Source organism: Haliotis asinina, chromosome 12 (assembly GCF_037392515.1).
Source record: "Haliotis asinina isolate JCU_RB_2024 chromosome 12, JCU_Hal_asi_v2, whole genome shotgun sequence".
NCBI classification, from domain to species: Eukaryota; Metazoa; Mollusca; class Gastropoda; order Lepetellida; family Haliotidae; genus Haliotis; species Haliotis asinina.
Genome location: NC_090291.1, coordinates 55,436,707 through 55,450,238, shown reverse-complemented (window position 1 = coordinate 55,450,238; position 13,532 = coordinate 55,436,707). Strand labels below are relative to the sequence as shown.

Here is a 13,532-nt window from a genome sequence, read left to right as displayed (position 1 = left end):
CGAATCATTTCGAGAGTGAGCATGGTTATAAAGTGGAAGTGGACTAATGGCGTGCTGGGTGTCACTCTGCACTCCGCGATTCTGTCGTGTTGTTGGAAGCATGTCCCGGTCTTTGAGAAACATGCATGTATTTGCATGCTACGTCGGTTTGTAATATACACTGTGCTATCAAGCTGAAAAAATATAATTCACACCGAACTTTAAGAGGAAAACCCTGTACAGCGACAGTCAGCCTTTGATTGGTTTGAAAGATTAACATCCCACGGCACCTCTCTTCTGTTTGACTGCGTGTTAAAACAGATTTTTTTAGTAACATATACTTTTCTTTAGTAAAATCATTTGAGCCCGGGAGGAAGAAAATAACATTCCACACAACCGGAGAAGACGCAAACAAATGCAACATTGAACATTGCCTCGTCTTTCATGACAGCTGTAATGATGCAGTTGGATACATTGGTATATACAGAATTCATACATCAGGAGGGTTTATGAGACGCAGAAGACACAAGACATCATACAGAGAACAAATAAGATACTTAAGCGAATCAGTAATTTGCTATCACGATATAATCAAGCGTGCATGGTCTGTTTTATACAGGTACTTGTGCAATGAGCTAAAATATTTAAAGTTCATGTGAACACCAAACGTGGTACACGCTCTCGTAGATGGCTACTGTTCCAAACATCCAAACACTGCTTGTCCACGACTGAGATAAGACCATAAACGACTTACCAACGTCAATATACACAAAAGTAATTTAGAAACATGTTTATACGACTGTTCTGCACTGAACACTTTGACATCATCCACTCAATTTGCATAAAAGTCAGGTAATTTGTTTTATCTTCAGAATTATTATTAGTGGGAGACATGGAGAATACCATCAATGAGATATTTCACATAAAGTTTCGATTTCATTTCTAAAGTGTGCTCTGGTGACTAATTTCTAGTGAACAAGTTCCATAAACATCTATGCAACTAAGAGATGCACACCTTTCCAGTCCCAGTGAAACACATGTATATGCTCAATCGATTTTGTTGAGCAGTTTTTGTGGAGAAGTGGAAACACTTAATCCCCTTTTTCACTATCATCAGAGAGAAATTCCACAAAATTTATCATAGTTCAAATGTCTCTAGACATACAAAAAATATAAAATACAAAAAACAAAATATGAGATTCACATCTTTAGAGTCTCTATAAAAGACATATGTAAGCTAAAAGAGTTTTGTGCAGTGGTGTTTGAGGAGAAGTTGATAAAGCACACCCCCTGATCTTTGGGACGAACAGGATGAACAGAACCAAATTCAACCAAGTTCAAACATCTGTATAAGTGCCAAAGTTACGAAATTGGATGAACAAGGTATGAGATGCACACCTTTAGAGTCTCAGTGAAACTCACATTGAAGCACTTGTGTACTCTATATGAATTCCATACAGCAGCTTTCTAAGTTCCAACTGCATTAAATCACTATACAGCACATGTGTAATCTAAATGAATTCCATAAAGTAGTGTTGAGGGGAAGTGGATAACGTACATCCCTCTTCGTTCCCTACTACACTATCATCCTAGAGAAATTCATCACAATGAACCTAAGGTCAAATGTCAAATTACAACAAATAAAACCCAATAAAATGCTAAAACCAAAATATGACATGCACCCCATTTGCGTCCCAAGAAAGCCCATGCATAAGTTCATGGAAATCCACAGAGCTCTTTTTATAGAGAAGTGGATAGAGTACATTCCCTGTTTCGGAGGGACGGACTGACGCGGTCGTGACCTTATATACCATATGTGGCGAGGCATAAAAACACAGAAACAAAAACAGCTCGAGTAATAACTGGCTTTTATTCCCTGCTGAATAACAGTAACGTATGTAGTACACAGAGATACAGCACTAGAACTAATGGGTATGCTGGCGTAATATCAGGGTAAGTAGAGACAATTAATTGCATAAACAATCAACAATAGATAAAATGAAGCATATGTAAAAATAAAAATACAATCAAACACTCATAAACGAATCAAAGATGGACGGACTGCAATAGCAACAATGGCTAAGTTGAGAATCCTCACCAGTAGGTGAGTGTTGGAACGGTTAGGACTGCAGGGTCGACTTTACTACAATCACTGGGGAAAATAGCGCTTCAGATAGCCCAAAATTATTCGTTTTCATCTGATGAGGATAACTGTAACAGGGCAAATCAACTGTTTCAATATTTTCTCGACATAGTCTTCACATGCAACCAGTCCCTCCATCATGGCATTCTGTTGAGGACACTATCACTTAATGCTGAACTACTGAAATCTAAATAAAACCCCAAACACAACACTCAGTGGACGGATCTCATCGATTTGGAAGTAAAACGGAGGTCATACAAAGTTTTGGCAAGGAGAGACATGACTTCAGTGACAGGTCTCTTAATCAGTGAAAATGCTGATATGAATCAGGTATATGACTTATACATCAACACATATATAATTGTCCTGAAAATGTTAATACTGCTGGCTTAAAAGTAAACTAAACTGTATACTGAAAACGCAGACACATACTGATTTGAAATTCAAACCTATGGTGAAAACAGTCTAAGTTGCAACACGTTCCATAAACAATGGCAGAACGTTGGATGACAGTCGTGACCATTAAACTATGCAACAGGTTCAGATATGTCATACCAGTATATCCATATTACTCGGGAATACACTTATATAACCATCTTAGTGACATACTATAAATATACTACCCAAACAGTGCCGAGGATCATGGCTTGTGGGCATCCAAAAGACATCCTGATGTGTCCCAGTTCCCCCAAAAGGAAAAACTTAGATATTTCAGTTCCGTATGCCCGGGTAAGTACAGTGCGGGTGTATCGGACAAAGTCGTTCCACTATATTACCGGCGGGCATGACAAGTGCCTCTTCAACGTCAACGATGCCTAGGACGTGTTTGCAGCTAGGTCAAGACAGTGTTGGATCAGTGGAGATGGAAGAACCGATATGTCCTTTGGCAGGGAACCATGGCAGCTGACCATGGCAGTGTGTACGTGGGACATTAAGACCGTAGTGCAATAATACTAATAATTACTACAGGGTCATTGGTGCTTTTTTATTGCAGGAGACCATTGTCTGCATTGAGTGGCCAACCCAGTTCTGTCGAGCACGTGTAGCCTGAACTGAAGATAGCCCTCTCACAATGTCCTGTACTTCCGGTATGTCGACGTTAATTAGGCATTGCTCTTACTGGTGAGTGGAACGATCGTCCTTTGGCGATGACACTGACACGCTATCATCGCAGGATGTGGATTGGCGAGTTGGTTTTATGATGAATTACTATTTTAGGACGTTTCAGTTGCGTGAAGATATCTTGGACGAATTACCCTTCCAAGTGGTGATCCTTGGCAAACATTGAGTAGTATATAAGCATAATACTGCGGACTAATGGCTCTGAACGTCTACTTCTATTTCAGTGTTGTGATACTACAGGAACAGCGAAAGATGAAACCATGAAACGGCTTTCTCACCTTATGCAATACAGATATGTCTTGCGTAGTTTGGTCATATCCGACAATAGTAATTTCATAATTTATCACAAGAAAAATAATTTATTTCCTGAAATATCTTGCCCTGAATACTGGCGTGTATTCTGAAAGGAAATCAGAGTAAAACCGACCTGTCCATTTATACAGGATGTAATTTCATGGGTTTTTCTTCCTAATGAAAGCTCACTGTCAACATAGTTGTGTAATTTGTTCAGAAGGTGGCTATGAGATCTTGGGGTCGATGGTAAAGAGAACTGTAGTTGTGTCACTGAGGCCTTCCCGAGTCTCCTTGAGTTGCTGGAAGGAATCTGGAGAGAGGAAACAAGACCATTAACCCAAATCTGTTCTTTCCATGATAACACCTGCATATCTAAACTGCAGAGACGATGGACTAAAATACCAATTCTTAAACACGCTATTGTATTTTCAAACGTATCCGACCGTGTGGGAAGAGTTTGTATAATTCGTCAAGAATGTCATTTTAAAAATGGACCGATGTCAAAGAATATAGATTGTTTACCTTTTCCATTTTTTGTCAGCGCCTGAGAAATACTTTGCAACACGTTACACTGTTCTCTGTTACACATCCATACCGTAACATATGCCTGATTGAACCATCAACCACCATGTAAAAACCGTCCCGTGACCCCAAACCCAACAACCTTCCCCTGATCCCTCCGCAATATCCTCCTTGTAACCACACACGCCCTCTCTTACCAAAGAGATTCCTGTAACTCCTGTCCTCTGTAACACCAGTGCCCTCTATTCACGCTCTCTAACACCCCTTGCGACACATCCACCCTGTAACATCCGTCTTCTGTAACACTAGGCACCCTCTAACCAAACCCTAACACCTATATCCCGACATATCCTCTCTGTAAGACCAACCTGTGTTGTATATCTCCCAGTACTCCTGCTCCGAGTTGTACAAGTCGAGCCTGAAGTGGGCGTTGTGTTGCATCCAGCAATCCTTCAGCCTGTCCAGCTGGGAGGCCTCCTTTTCCTTGATGAACACCAGGCCATGGTTGACGCCCCTGCTGTCGAACAGATTCGACACTTTGTCCACGTAGTCGGCCTGGTACGACCCACTGTTCTTGATGCGGCTGATCTCCGTCCAGCAGTACGTCTGCCGACCTGAAATTGAGTGAGTGAGTGAACAAACTGACATTGACATTACTGAATGTCGAGATACATGAGGGGGAATCGAGGACGCCGACTCGACATCTGGTGATCAGGAATCGCATAAAACTGTCCTTATACATAGAAACAGTTTCCATCTGCTGATTCCTTAACTGTTGAAAACACATTTGGCAATGTAAATAGATGCTGTTGTTACGGTGCTGATCTAAACAGCCTTAACTAGAGGAAGGTCCGTAAATAACCTTAACCACGGGTTCAAATATATATAGGTAACTTGGTTCCAACTTGTGGCAAAGGACAACCTCAAGAATAAAAGTTTGATCTGTACTTTATTATTATAACAACAGAGCTACGTATGAGGTAACAATGAACATGAGAAATAAAATTTAAATATAATCTCCGTATTCACAAAATGGAGATATAACAAGCCACTAACGTGGTGTCACACCTGAGGCATAAACTTGCCCAGTCCCTTACAAAATACACTGAGACTTATTGGAGTGCTTATATCACCGTGCACAAGTGTATAGAGCTTAAGGTGATTTACATTGCTCCTAAAATTTGTCTTCTTACAAAATACACTGAGACTTATTTGAGTACTTAAATCACCATGCACAAGTGTACAGAGTTTAAGAAGATTTACATTGCTTTCAATAATATTTACTCGAAGCCAAGGTATTGATTTGATACCAGTCAATAAATGAATAAGTGCGGTAAGTTATAGTTTAGACGGTTATGTCTAAATACGAAAATTTGACAAGTCAAGGATATCAAAAGATAGTCGATTAGGGATACATAAACACAGTTAAAAGACTGTTAGTCTACCCAGAATTATTCCGAAATTGAATACACCTCAGAGGAATTTTACCGTGTTCCAATTAAAGGTTAAAGTATTCTTATAACAGGATTCACTACACTACACAGCTATTACACCCAATAATATGGCATCAAACAGTACTGGACCTACATAGAATCACATCCAACACAAAATTCCCATAAATATCCGGTAAGTGAATAAAACACCACACACTGGTAGTTCAATCCAAAAATGGAATAAAGTTACCTCTATCTGATTATCCTGACTGTCTTGGTTGAGGAACGCTGAATCTGCGACCGACTCATGCCGACATGCATTGTGTGAAGGCGAGATTTTGACTGCGTAACGCCAACAAGCGTTCAACGCATTTTATATGAAAGGCCAAGACGTCAACGTAAACAACGTCATTCGACGTTAGGTTATTCTTCAGCCGAGGCCGAAGTGTGCTTTGTCCAACCCGATAAAATTACTATTGTGAAACAGTAACAAGCCGTAATAAGTAATTCTTAACATCATTACAGAGGTCACGACTTGAGGAATCCTATCGTGTAAGGAAAGTCAACAGTAATGCATTAAACAATAAACTAGACAACTTAATGCCTGACTGACCTACACGAAAATGATGAAGCTACCAGTTCAGAAAATAACTGTGTTACAATTAGAGATTAATGGATGTTAAAACACACCTGGAAAGTAAGCCACAAACACTATCAAGTTGGTGAGTCTTACATAGGGAATAAGTGACCGAATAAGTCCAGAAGAGAACTTTGTCGAAAACAGGTCGCCATCGACCAAAGGGAGAGAACTCTTACGGTCAATCTCGTAACACTGTCCAGTGCAGTACACGAAAATACACATAGTACGTCGTCTATGCTACCAGGTAAGGACGACTAAAAACCAGTCTTGGCACCGATTGTTCGAGAAAATGAGCACGAAGAACGAACGGAACTACTACAGTCTTCATAAACCTGTGCCCGAAATACTGAATAAATCCACAGAAACCGACAGGCCACAGAGAGGAGGCACAAAGAAGGCAGAGACACAGAAGAAAACTGTCAACACATTTTGAAAATATATCTTTTTCTTTCTGATATATTGATGCTCTGCTCCGCCTCTGCATCTGCAGGTTTATCAGTTAATGTTTTCTTGGGTGGTGACCATGTCCGTATTCTGTTCTGGATCTAACTTGGTTGTTTCGGACCGCCGTACCACAATGAGAGAACCTACCGCCGTATCACAATGAGAGAACCTGTGCTTATATCATCGACCTCATTCATACCTTGAAAGTTGCCACGTAACGATTAGTCTTCTGAGTAATACTTGCGGTAATATAAATGCATGAAACAGAACCGATCAGCTGTTTATGCCCACGTTTCCCCTTACCCTTTCCCTTACCTAGTTTGGGGATGTATCTGATGGGGACGGAAAACACCTGGAAACCGTCAGAGATGGGAGGGAAGTCGTGCTGCTTCACATCCGGTTCACTGACGAACCAGAACCTGGCCTTGTGCTGGGAGGGGAAGGCAATGGCCGCAATACACCAGTCGCTGTGTCGTAGCCATGGATTCCCCTCTGGAGCCGTCACCGTCACCTACAAACGTAAAGTAATATGTGTCACGTCATCACTGTCACCTACAAACATGAAGTAATACTCCTAAATGGGAAATCTTCACATCAGCTACAAACGTAAAATAATATGCGAGAAATCTTCAATGTCACCTACAAACGTAAATTAATTTGTGTAAAATCTTCACTGTCACCTATGTTTTGGGTAGCCAGTTTGTGTGTGTATACATCCATCACCATGGTTTATTAAACAGGGAAAATCATGTAAAACACTGACAGTTGTGACGAAACAAAAGTAAAGCGGTTAATGTGACGAAACAATCAAACCAGGGACAAGCTGAAGTATATTCATTGCATGAACTGAATACTTGTATATTCAAGTACGGCCATTCGAGAGCCAGCCTGGAACACCTGACATTTTCATGTTACACTGTGCCAAGCCAATTTTATTCATAGCTGAAAGTGGCATTCATACATTCACGAACTGGTGCCTGAGATATTGGTTGTTGGTCTCAAGGATTGCTGACCGCTACTGTACGCCAGTGCCAAATCCTGTCTTGAAACAGGACCCTGGTCGGAAGTGTGACATTCCAATAAGAACTTCCGGTATGTGTGGGCAGTAGAGAACGTCCAGTAAAATAAATAAAGGTACAGAGTACGCCATGTTTGTTGTTTTGTGAGAGCTGCGTTGATTGTGTAAGTGGCTAGGTCGGTGACTTTGTGTGCTTATAGTTTTGCTCTGAAGATTGCGGGTTTGAATCTCGGACGGAACGCACCCCAAAGTATTAAAAGTCGCACTTACAAAGTGTAATCTCAAATATTAACACATGTGAGATAACCTGGTTGCTGAAAAAGATGGACATATGTATGTTATGAAGGATGCATGGTGACTGCTTACATGTGTGGAGATGCCGAGGATCTTGCCACCATACGACTTGATCCTTCCGCTGAATTTAATAATGGCGTTCCTGACACGGCGGTCAAACTCACTCCGATACACAAAGAACAGCAGGGCCTCGCCTTGAGCTGGCTGTACCTTGACAGACACAGTACACACAGATGTCAGTTACAGACTACCAATACACACAGTGGTCAGTTACAGTCCAACAGTACACGCAGTGGTCAGTTACAGACCAACACTACACACAGTGAATAATTTACAAATTCACTTCACATGAATACACATTTAGTTCACTGCTTGCGAATACGCGTTTAATTCAAGACCCGTGAATGCTGATGTCAAACCTAGTGCACCAATATTTGGCTTTATCGTAGATAATCGGTCTCGTAAAGCAAAGAAAAGATTCAGGTACCTGGATATCCACGGGTTGAGTCTGGTTCTTCTGGGTGGTCTGTTCGGACTGGCACGGCTGGCCTTCAGTGACTGGCATTCTGTAACGTCATTGACAAACAACAATTCACATATACACATTGGCAAACAATTCGCATGTATATGTCATTGACATTCAACCATTCAGATATATACGACACTGACAAACAACAATTCACATATACACATTGGCAAACAATTCGCATGTATATGTCATTGACATTCAACAATTCAGATATATACGACACTGACAAACAACAATTCACATGTACACAACAGTGAAGACCAAAAATTCACATATCCACGACATTAACATAGAACAATTCACATATACTATCCATCCAAAGTTTAGACTCACTACTGTAAATGCAGTCACTCACTTCAATCAACTGATCTAACCTAGATTTTGCAAAACATTCCATATTTTCAAATGTATTGTTATATATGAACTGATGCATTGTAAAACAATTCGTAACGTTGAAACGATTATTGTTCAATTAGTAATGAAACTCGCTGAAATTTGTCCAATTCTTAACCAAACTTTACATCAAAGCACACCTGTCACATGCACGATATTTGCACATGCTTTTCTGCGATTTGATGCATGATCCTCATGCAATTCACCTGAATACGGTTTGCAGATGGTTCCCCCATATTATCGGATAAATTCATCTTCGATGTAACCACACACATACACACAAATAATGGAAAAAAATAGAAAAAATTAAAAAAGCATAGCGTGAGTGCTCTAAGTGAGTGTAAGCTTTTGATGGGTGGTATATATGTACGACATTACAAGACATACACAGTTGATCCGGGATCCGTGGTTTCTGTCTGCTTTGTCTGACACGGCTGGTCCATCCTGAAACGTCATGGACAAACAAGAATTCACATACACATTGTATACGACACTGACAAAGAACAATTCACATACACACGACACTGACAAAGAACAATTCACATACACACGACACTGGCAAAGAACAATTCACATACACACGACACTGACAAAGAACAATTCACATACACACGACACTGACAAAGAACAATTCACATACACACGACACTGACAAAGAACAATTCACATACACACGACACTGACAAAGAACAATTCACATACACACGACACTGGCAAAGAACAATTCACATACACACGACACTGACAAAAATGAAACATACGACAACAAACACTATGGATGACACCTTCTTGTTCATATGATTCTTGTTCTTGTTCTTGTTTGTATGATTCATTTTTGACTCGCTAACATCTAGAATGACGATCAACCAATGAATACGACATTGAAAAACAACAATTCACACATACACGACAGTTACAGGCAACAGTTTACATATGGTCGATTCCATCGGAAAGTGTACACGGAATATTTGGGTCTATCACATTTTAGCATTACTATCTTCATGTATTTCGGGATGCTCATCACATCGGCACAAGTGAGACGATTCGGGTCATATATAACATGACTATATTTTATGAAAACGTAGGCTTAGGAGACAAAAAAACAGACCGTTTTCTGTTCTTTTTGACTTATATTTTACAAATGTTTTGTTGAACATGTGTGTTAAATACTAGTCAAACTGTATGAACATAAGTTATTAATATGATTGCCAAATATTTCGTGAATATGTGCCCTGAAATGATTTTGTCTCGGGCATAATTCGTAATTTTGGTTATTTGTTTTCAAATGATATTTTGCGTCACCTACGAATACAGTTTTCAATGACTTTATGAAAATGCAAGACAAGGTTATGTTTTGTATTACTTTTACAGCATTAAATATGTAAGTACTCAAGAGCATTTCCGTTACCTATATAATATTTCTTACAAATAATAATCTAAAATATGTTAGAAAAGCAAAGTCTGATTTGTTAAAAAAATATCACGTTACCTACAAATACCATTAAATATGCTGATGTTCCACAGAAGAACACACTAGTGAATGATATCCAAAGTTCAAGTACAAAGGGGTAAAGGTGTTCATGTGTCACATCGGAACATTTCCTGTGTTGTTTTACGAAGGTATCACAGAAAATACTTGTAACCTGTATTCGTAGGTAAATTCCAGATGTTACCTACAAGAACAACTAACCAACATTAATTATAGTGAGGTTTTAAGTCTTATCATTGCAAAGACGACATCAGACTGCAATTTAATGGAGCAGTCAGTCTTGGATGTAGCCATATAGAGCATGTTTCTAGTCTAAACTTTGATGAGAAGTATAGTTCCATCAATTAAAATGACACTGCGACTTTCCGACACACATTGAGACAAAACAAAGGGAAAACATTGAACAGTTATTATTCACAGTAATGACTAGACAATGGTCAAACTGTTCCATGTTCTAACAAACCAGCAATGATTTAGTTTGACATATTTAAACATTTATGAAATAAAGGTCATTGTGTGACATGTGTCACCTAGAAGTACACTTTTTTATCTTCCAGCCGCAATTTAGTTTTTGATGCATTTTCAGATTGTTGTACTCACCGTAAGTTTCAGCCATTGTCTCTGAGATGAATACGATAGATGTGTAATAATGATTTGTTTGTGAAAAGAACACTAAGTGTGCTTTCACTTACATCAAAGAAAGGTGCCAAAATGATTCAATTTCCGTAAAGCTTGGGGTTATAGACATGAAAGAAACCATGATATGGTGTCAGAGGTTCTATAGGCGTTAACGTATTGTGCATGCAGCACAACAATGAATTTGGATGCTAGGCAACAAACAGACCATGTAATCACAGGATATACAAGATATAATGTTGGTACTTGTAGGTAATTCAGAAAAAGAGCCTTCAACTTCACTGATCCACTTATTCTAAAAGATTGGAGAAATCTGTGTTCCCGAAAGTTAATATGGAATCAGAACGTCACTGTGTTAATCATAACCGCACAGCAAACCTAACGGAAAGTCGCAGCAGAAAAAAAGATGACACAAAGCAGACGACAAAGCTTGTCACAAAGCAATGCACACGACACCCAAGACGGGGGGAGTCCAGACCCAAACACAACCCCGTGCAGTTATGTGACCTCTCCTTTCTGTTCCGTCGCCATTACACTGGTAACTACTAACTCATTGTGAACACACGCCGTACACGAAGATAAGTTTAGAGAGTTCATTGTGTACGTGCAAACACGATCGTTTGACGCATTGTCGCAGTCAAACAGTGTTGATACGGTTGTGAGTTCTCGAGTACCGGAGCTAGCCGAGTGTGAAGGGAACTAATGGCTACCCACGACACACCAGTCGGACAAAGCAGTTCACAAACAACTACGGATCTATCGCGGTTGCAAATGTCCCGACATTTGGAAGACAAGACAGTTATTCGATTTCTAAATTAGGTATATAGGTTTGAAACAAATATTTCAAACATGTAATTTCAGTTTTTTGTTGCTTCGTGTTCACAGGGCACGAAAATGATCTAATTTCTGGACTTAAGGTATGTGTTCTATATGTAAAACTGAAGAAAGGCTATACTGTTTCACTGAACTCTTACTTTGATAATGCCGAGTCAGGTATAACACAGCTTAATGGCTTAATGTGTCAGGAGAGTCCGAAGTGATGATGATGATGATGATGATGATGATGATGATTTGGAGATTTAACATGCACTTGCCGACATACAACCTATTCCGCACGCGGGCCCGTCGGGACATTTAGTGTTTGACCGAAAGAAGGGTGGATTTGACCGACAGATATGCCAAAAGGAGGGATGCGTTAGGGTTGCATAAATAAGCATGCATGAAATATTAGCTTTGAAATTTGCCAGCAGTGGTAAAGGAGATACGGGGTGGTGTGGTTCTTATTGGTTCATATGGGTTCTTTCGTTTTTTGTGTGTGTTTTTTGTTGTTGTTTTTTGTTTTTTGTTTTTTGTTTTTTTGTTTGTTGTTTTTTTTTGTTTTTGTTTGTGTGTGTGTGTGTGTGTGTGTGTGTGTGTGTGTGTGTGTGTGTGTGTGTGTGTGTGTGTGTGTGTGTGTGTGTTTTGGTTCGGGTGTTATTTTGTGGGTTCAGGTGTCTTTGTTTTGTTAGGTGTGTGTTAGACTCGAGAGAACTTTGATATTTACGTTCACAGCTGATATTGTCTCAACACTCAGCAGAGTGCTTCCAGGCAGAGAATATTCTGCTCGTGCAAGGGTGACAAGTTGAACCAACACACAAAAACTCATTACGCAAAATAAGCACATTACGATATCTGGTTTAACCACACCATGCGTCATTAAACTGAACTATCCACCCATGTTGCCCTACCACAAAACAAACTGACTATTATTTTCAATTAAGAACTATCTCAATTTTATATTTTAAATTAATCTCGAAAGCTCACATCGTCTCTCAGGCAACTGTGTATTAAAACTACAAGGATATTGAGGAGTTATTGAAAGTAGACAGTTTACTATCGAATATCAGCTGTACATAAAACAGTAATAACAGCAGTGCAGCTGTATCCGGACTGTGGTTATACTGCCATGCTAGATCCTAATTCTGTCCATGGCAGTTTCCGTAAAACACTATCTCTTATACATGTTATTTTCGCTAATTATTATTTCGATATATAAATACGATGAAATGTGATTTTATAACAGCGAGACACGAACAGCTGTCACCTGTGATTATAAACAGCCATCACTCTTTCCCTGATTGTCTATCTCGATGGCTGTAATGGTAATTACAGCACTGCATTATTAATGCAGTGGTCACTGATAAGCTTGTCTTGGTCGATTAATACACACTGTAATCAATGACAACTAACCAGAGCCGGGTACACGCGTCCCACCAAACTGTACATGTTCCGATTTCGATCGTAAAAACAAATCTAAGAGACGACCCAGCACCTGTCGCTTAGCATGTTTATTGTTTTGCAATGCTCACTGTTGTTTATAGATACAACAATTAACGTATTGAGGTTCGGGTAAACAAGCTGAAATACATTCGTCTTGATTTCACCTTACCTGACTATAGACAATAGTTATATACGTGCTGAGCTGAAATCCCCCTTGAGATGTCTCGTCGCTAACGAGTGTTTATAGAAGAGTCCTCGTTACCAAAGCGAGGGTCCACAAGCATGACAGTGTATGTCAGGTCAGAGTCCCCTGTCGGACAGGTAGCAACTTGAAGAC

The 13,532-nt window shown here is 39.7% G+C and overlaps 1 protein-coding gene across 2 annotated transcripts; it reads right to left on the bottom strand.

Moving 5' to 3' along the window:
• Positions 1 to 1,830: 1,830 nt before the first annotated feature.
• LOC137257803 (uncharacterized) lies at positions 1,831 to 13,532 on the bottom strand. Of its 2 annotated transcripts, XM_067795248.1 has the most exons (7): positions 13,365 to 13,485; positions 9,199 to 9,255; positions 8,377 to 8,455; positions 7,962 to 8,099; positions 6,893 to 7,088; positions 4,429 to 4,674; positions 1,831 to 3,848 (listed from the first exon to the last, which is right to left on the bottom strand). In XM_067795248.1, the coding sequence occupies exons 2-7, from the start codon at positions 9,252 to 9,254 to the stop codon at positions 3,763 to 3,765; spliced, it is 801 nt and encodes a 266-aa protein (XP_067651349.1). In that variant the 5' UTR covers position 9,255; positions 13,365 to 13,485; the 3' UTR covers positions 1,831 to 3,762. The 2 variants fall into 2 exon arrangements, with proteins under 2 accessions (XP_067651349.1, XP_067651350.1); XM_067795249.1 differs by lacking the exon at positions 9,199 to 9,255 and having other exon boundaries at positions 13,365 to 13,532.

What these genes read in the sequence shown, in the direction of transcription:
- LOC137257803 (XM_067795248.1), bottom strand. Translation starts at nt 9,254, where the DNA reads ATGGACCAGCCGTGTCAGACAAAGCAGACAGAAACCACGGATCCCGGA. An exon ending in CAGATACATCCCCAAACTAG is followed by an intron (nt 4,675 to 6,892) that starts GTAAGGGAAAGG and finishes ACTCAATTTCAG; the next exon opens with GTCGGCAGACGTACTGCTGG. An exon ending in CTGGGAGATATACAACACAG is followed by an intron (nt 3,849 to 4,428) that starts GTTGGTCTTACA and finishes TCCTCTCTCCAG; the next exon opens with ATTCCTTCCAGCAACTCAAG.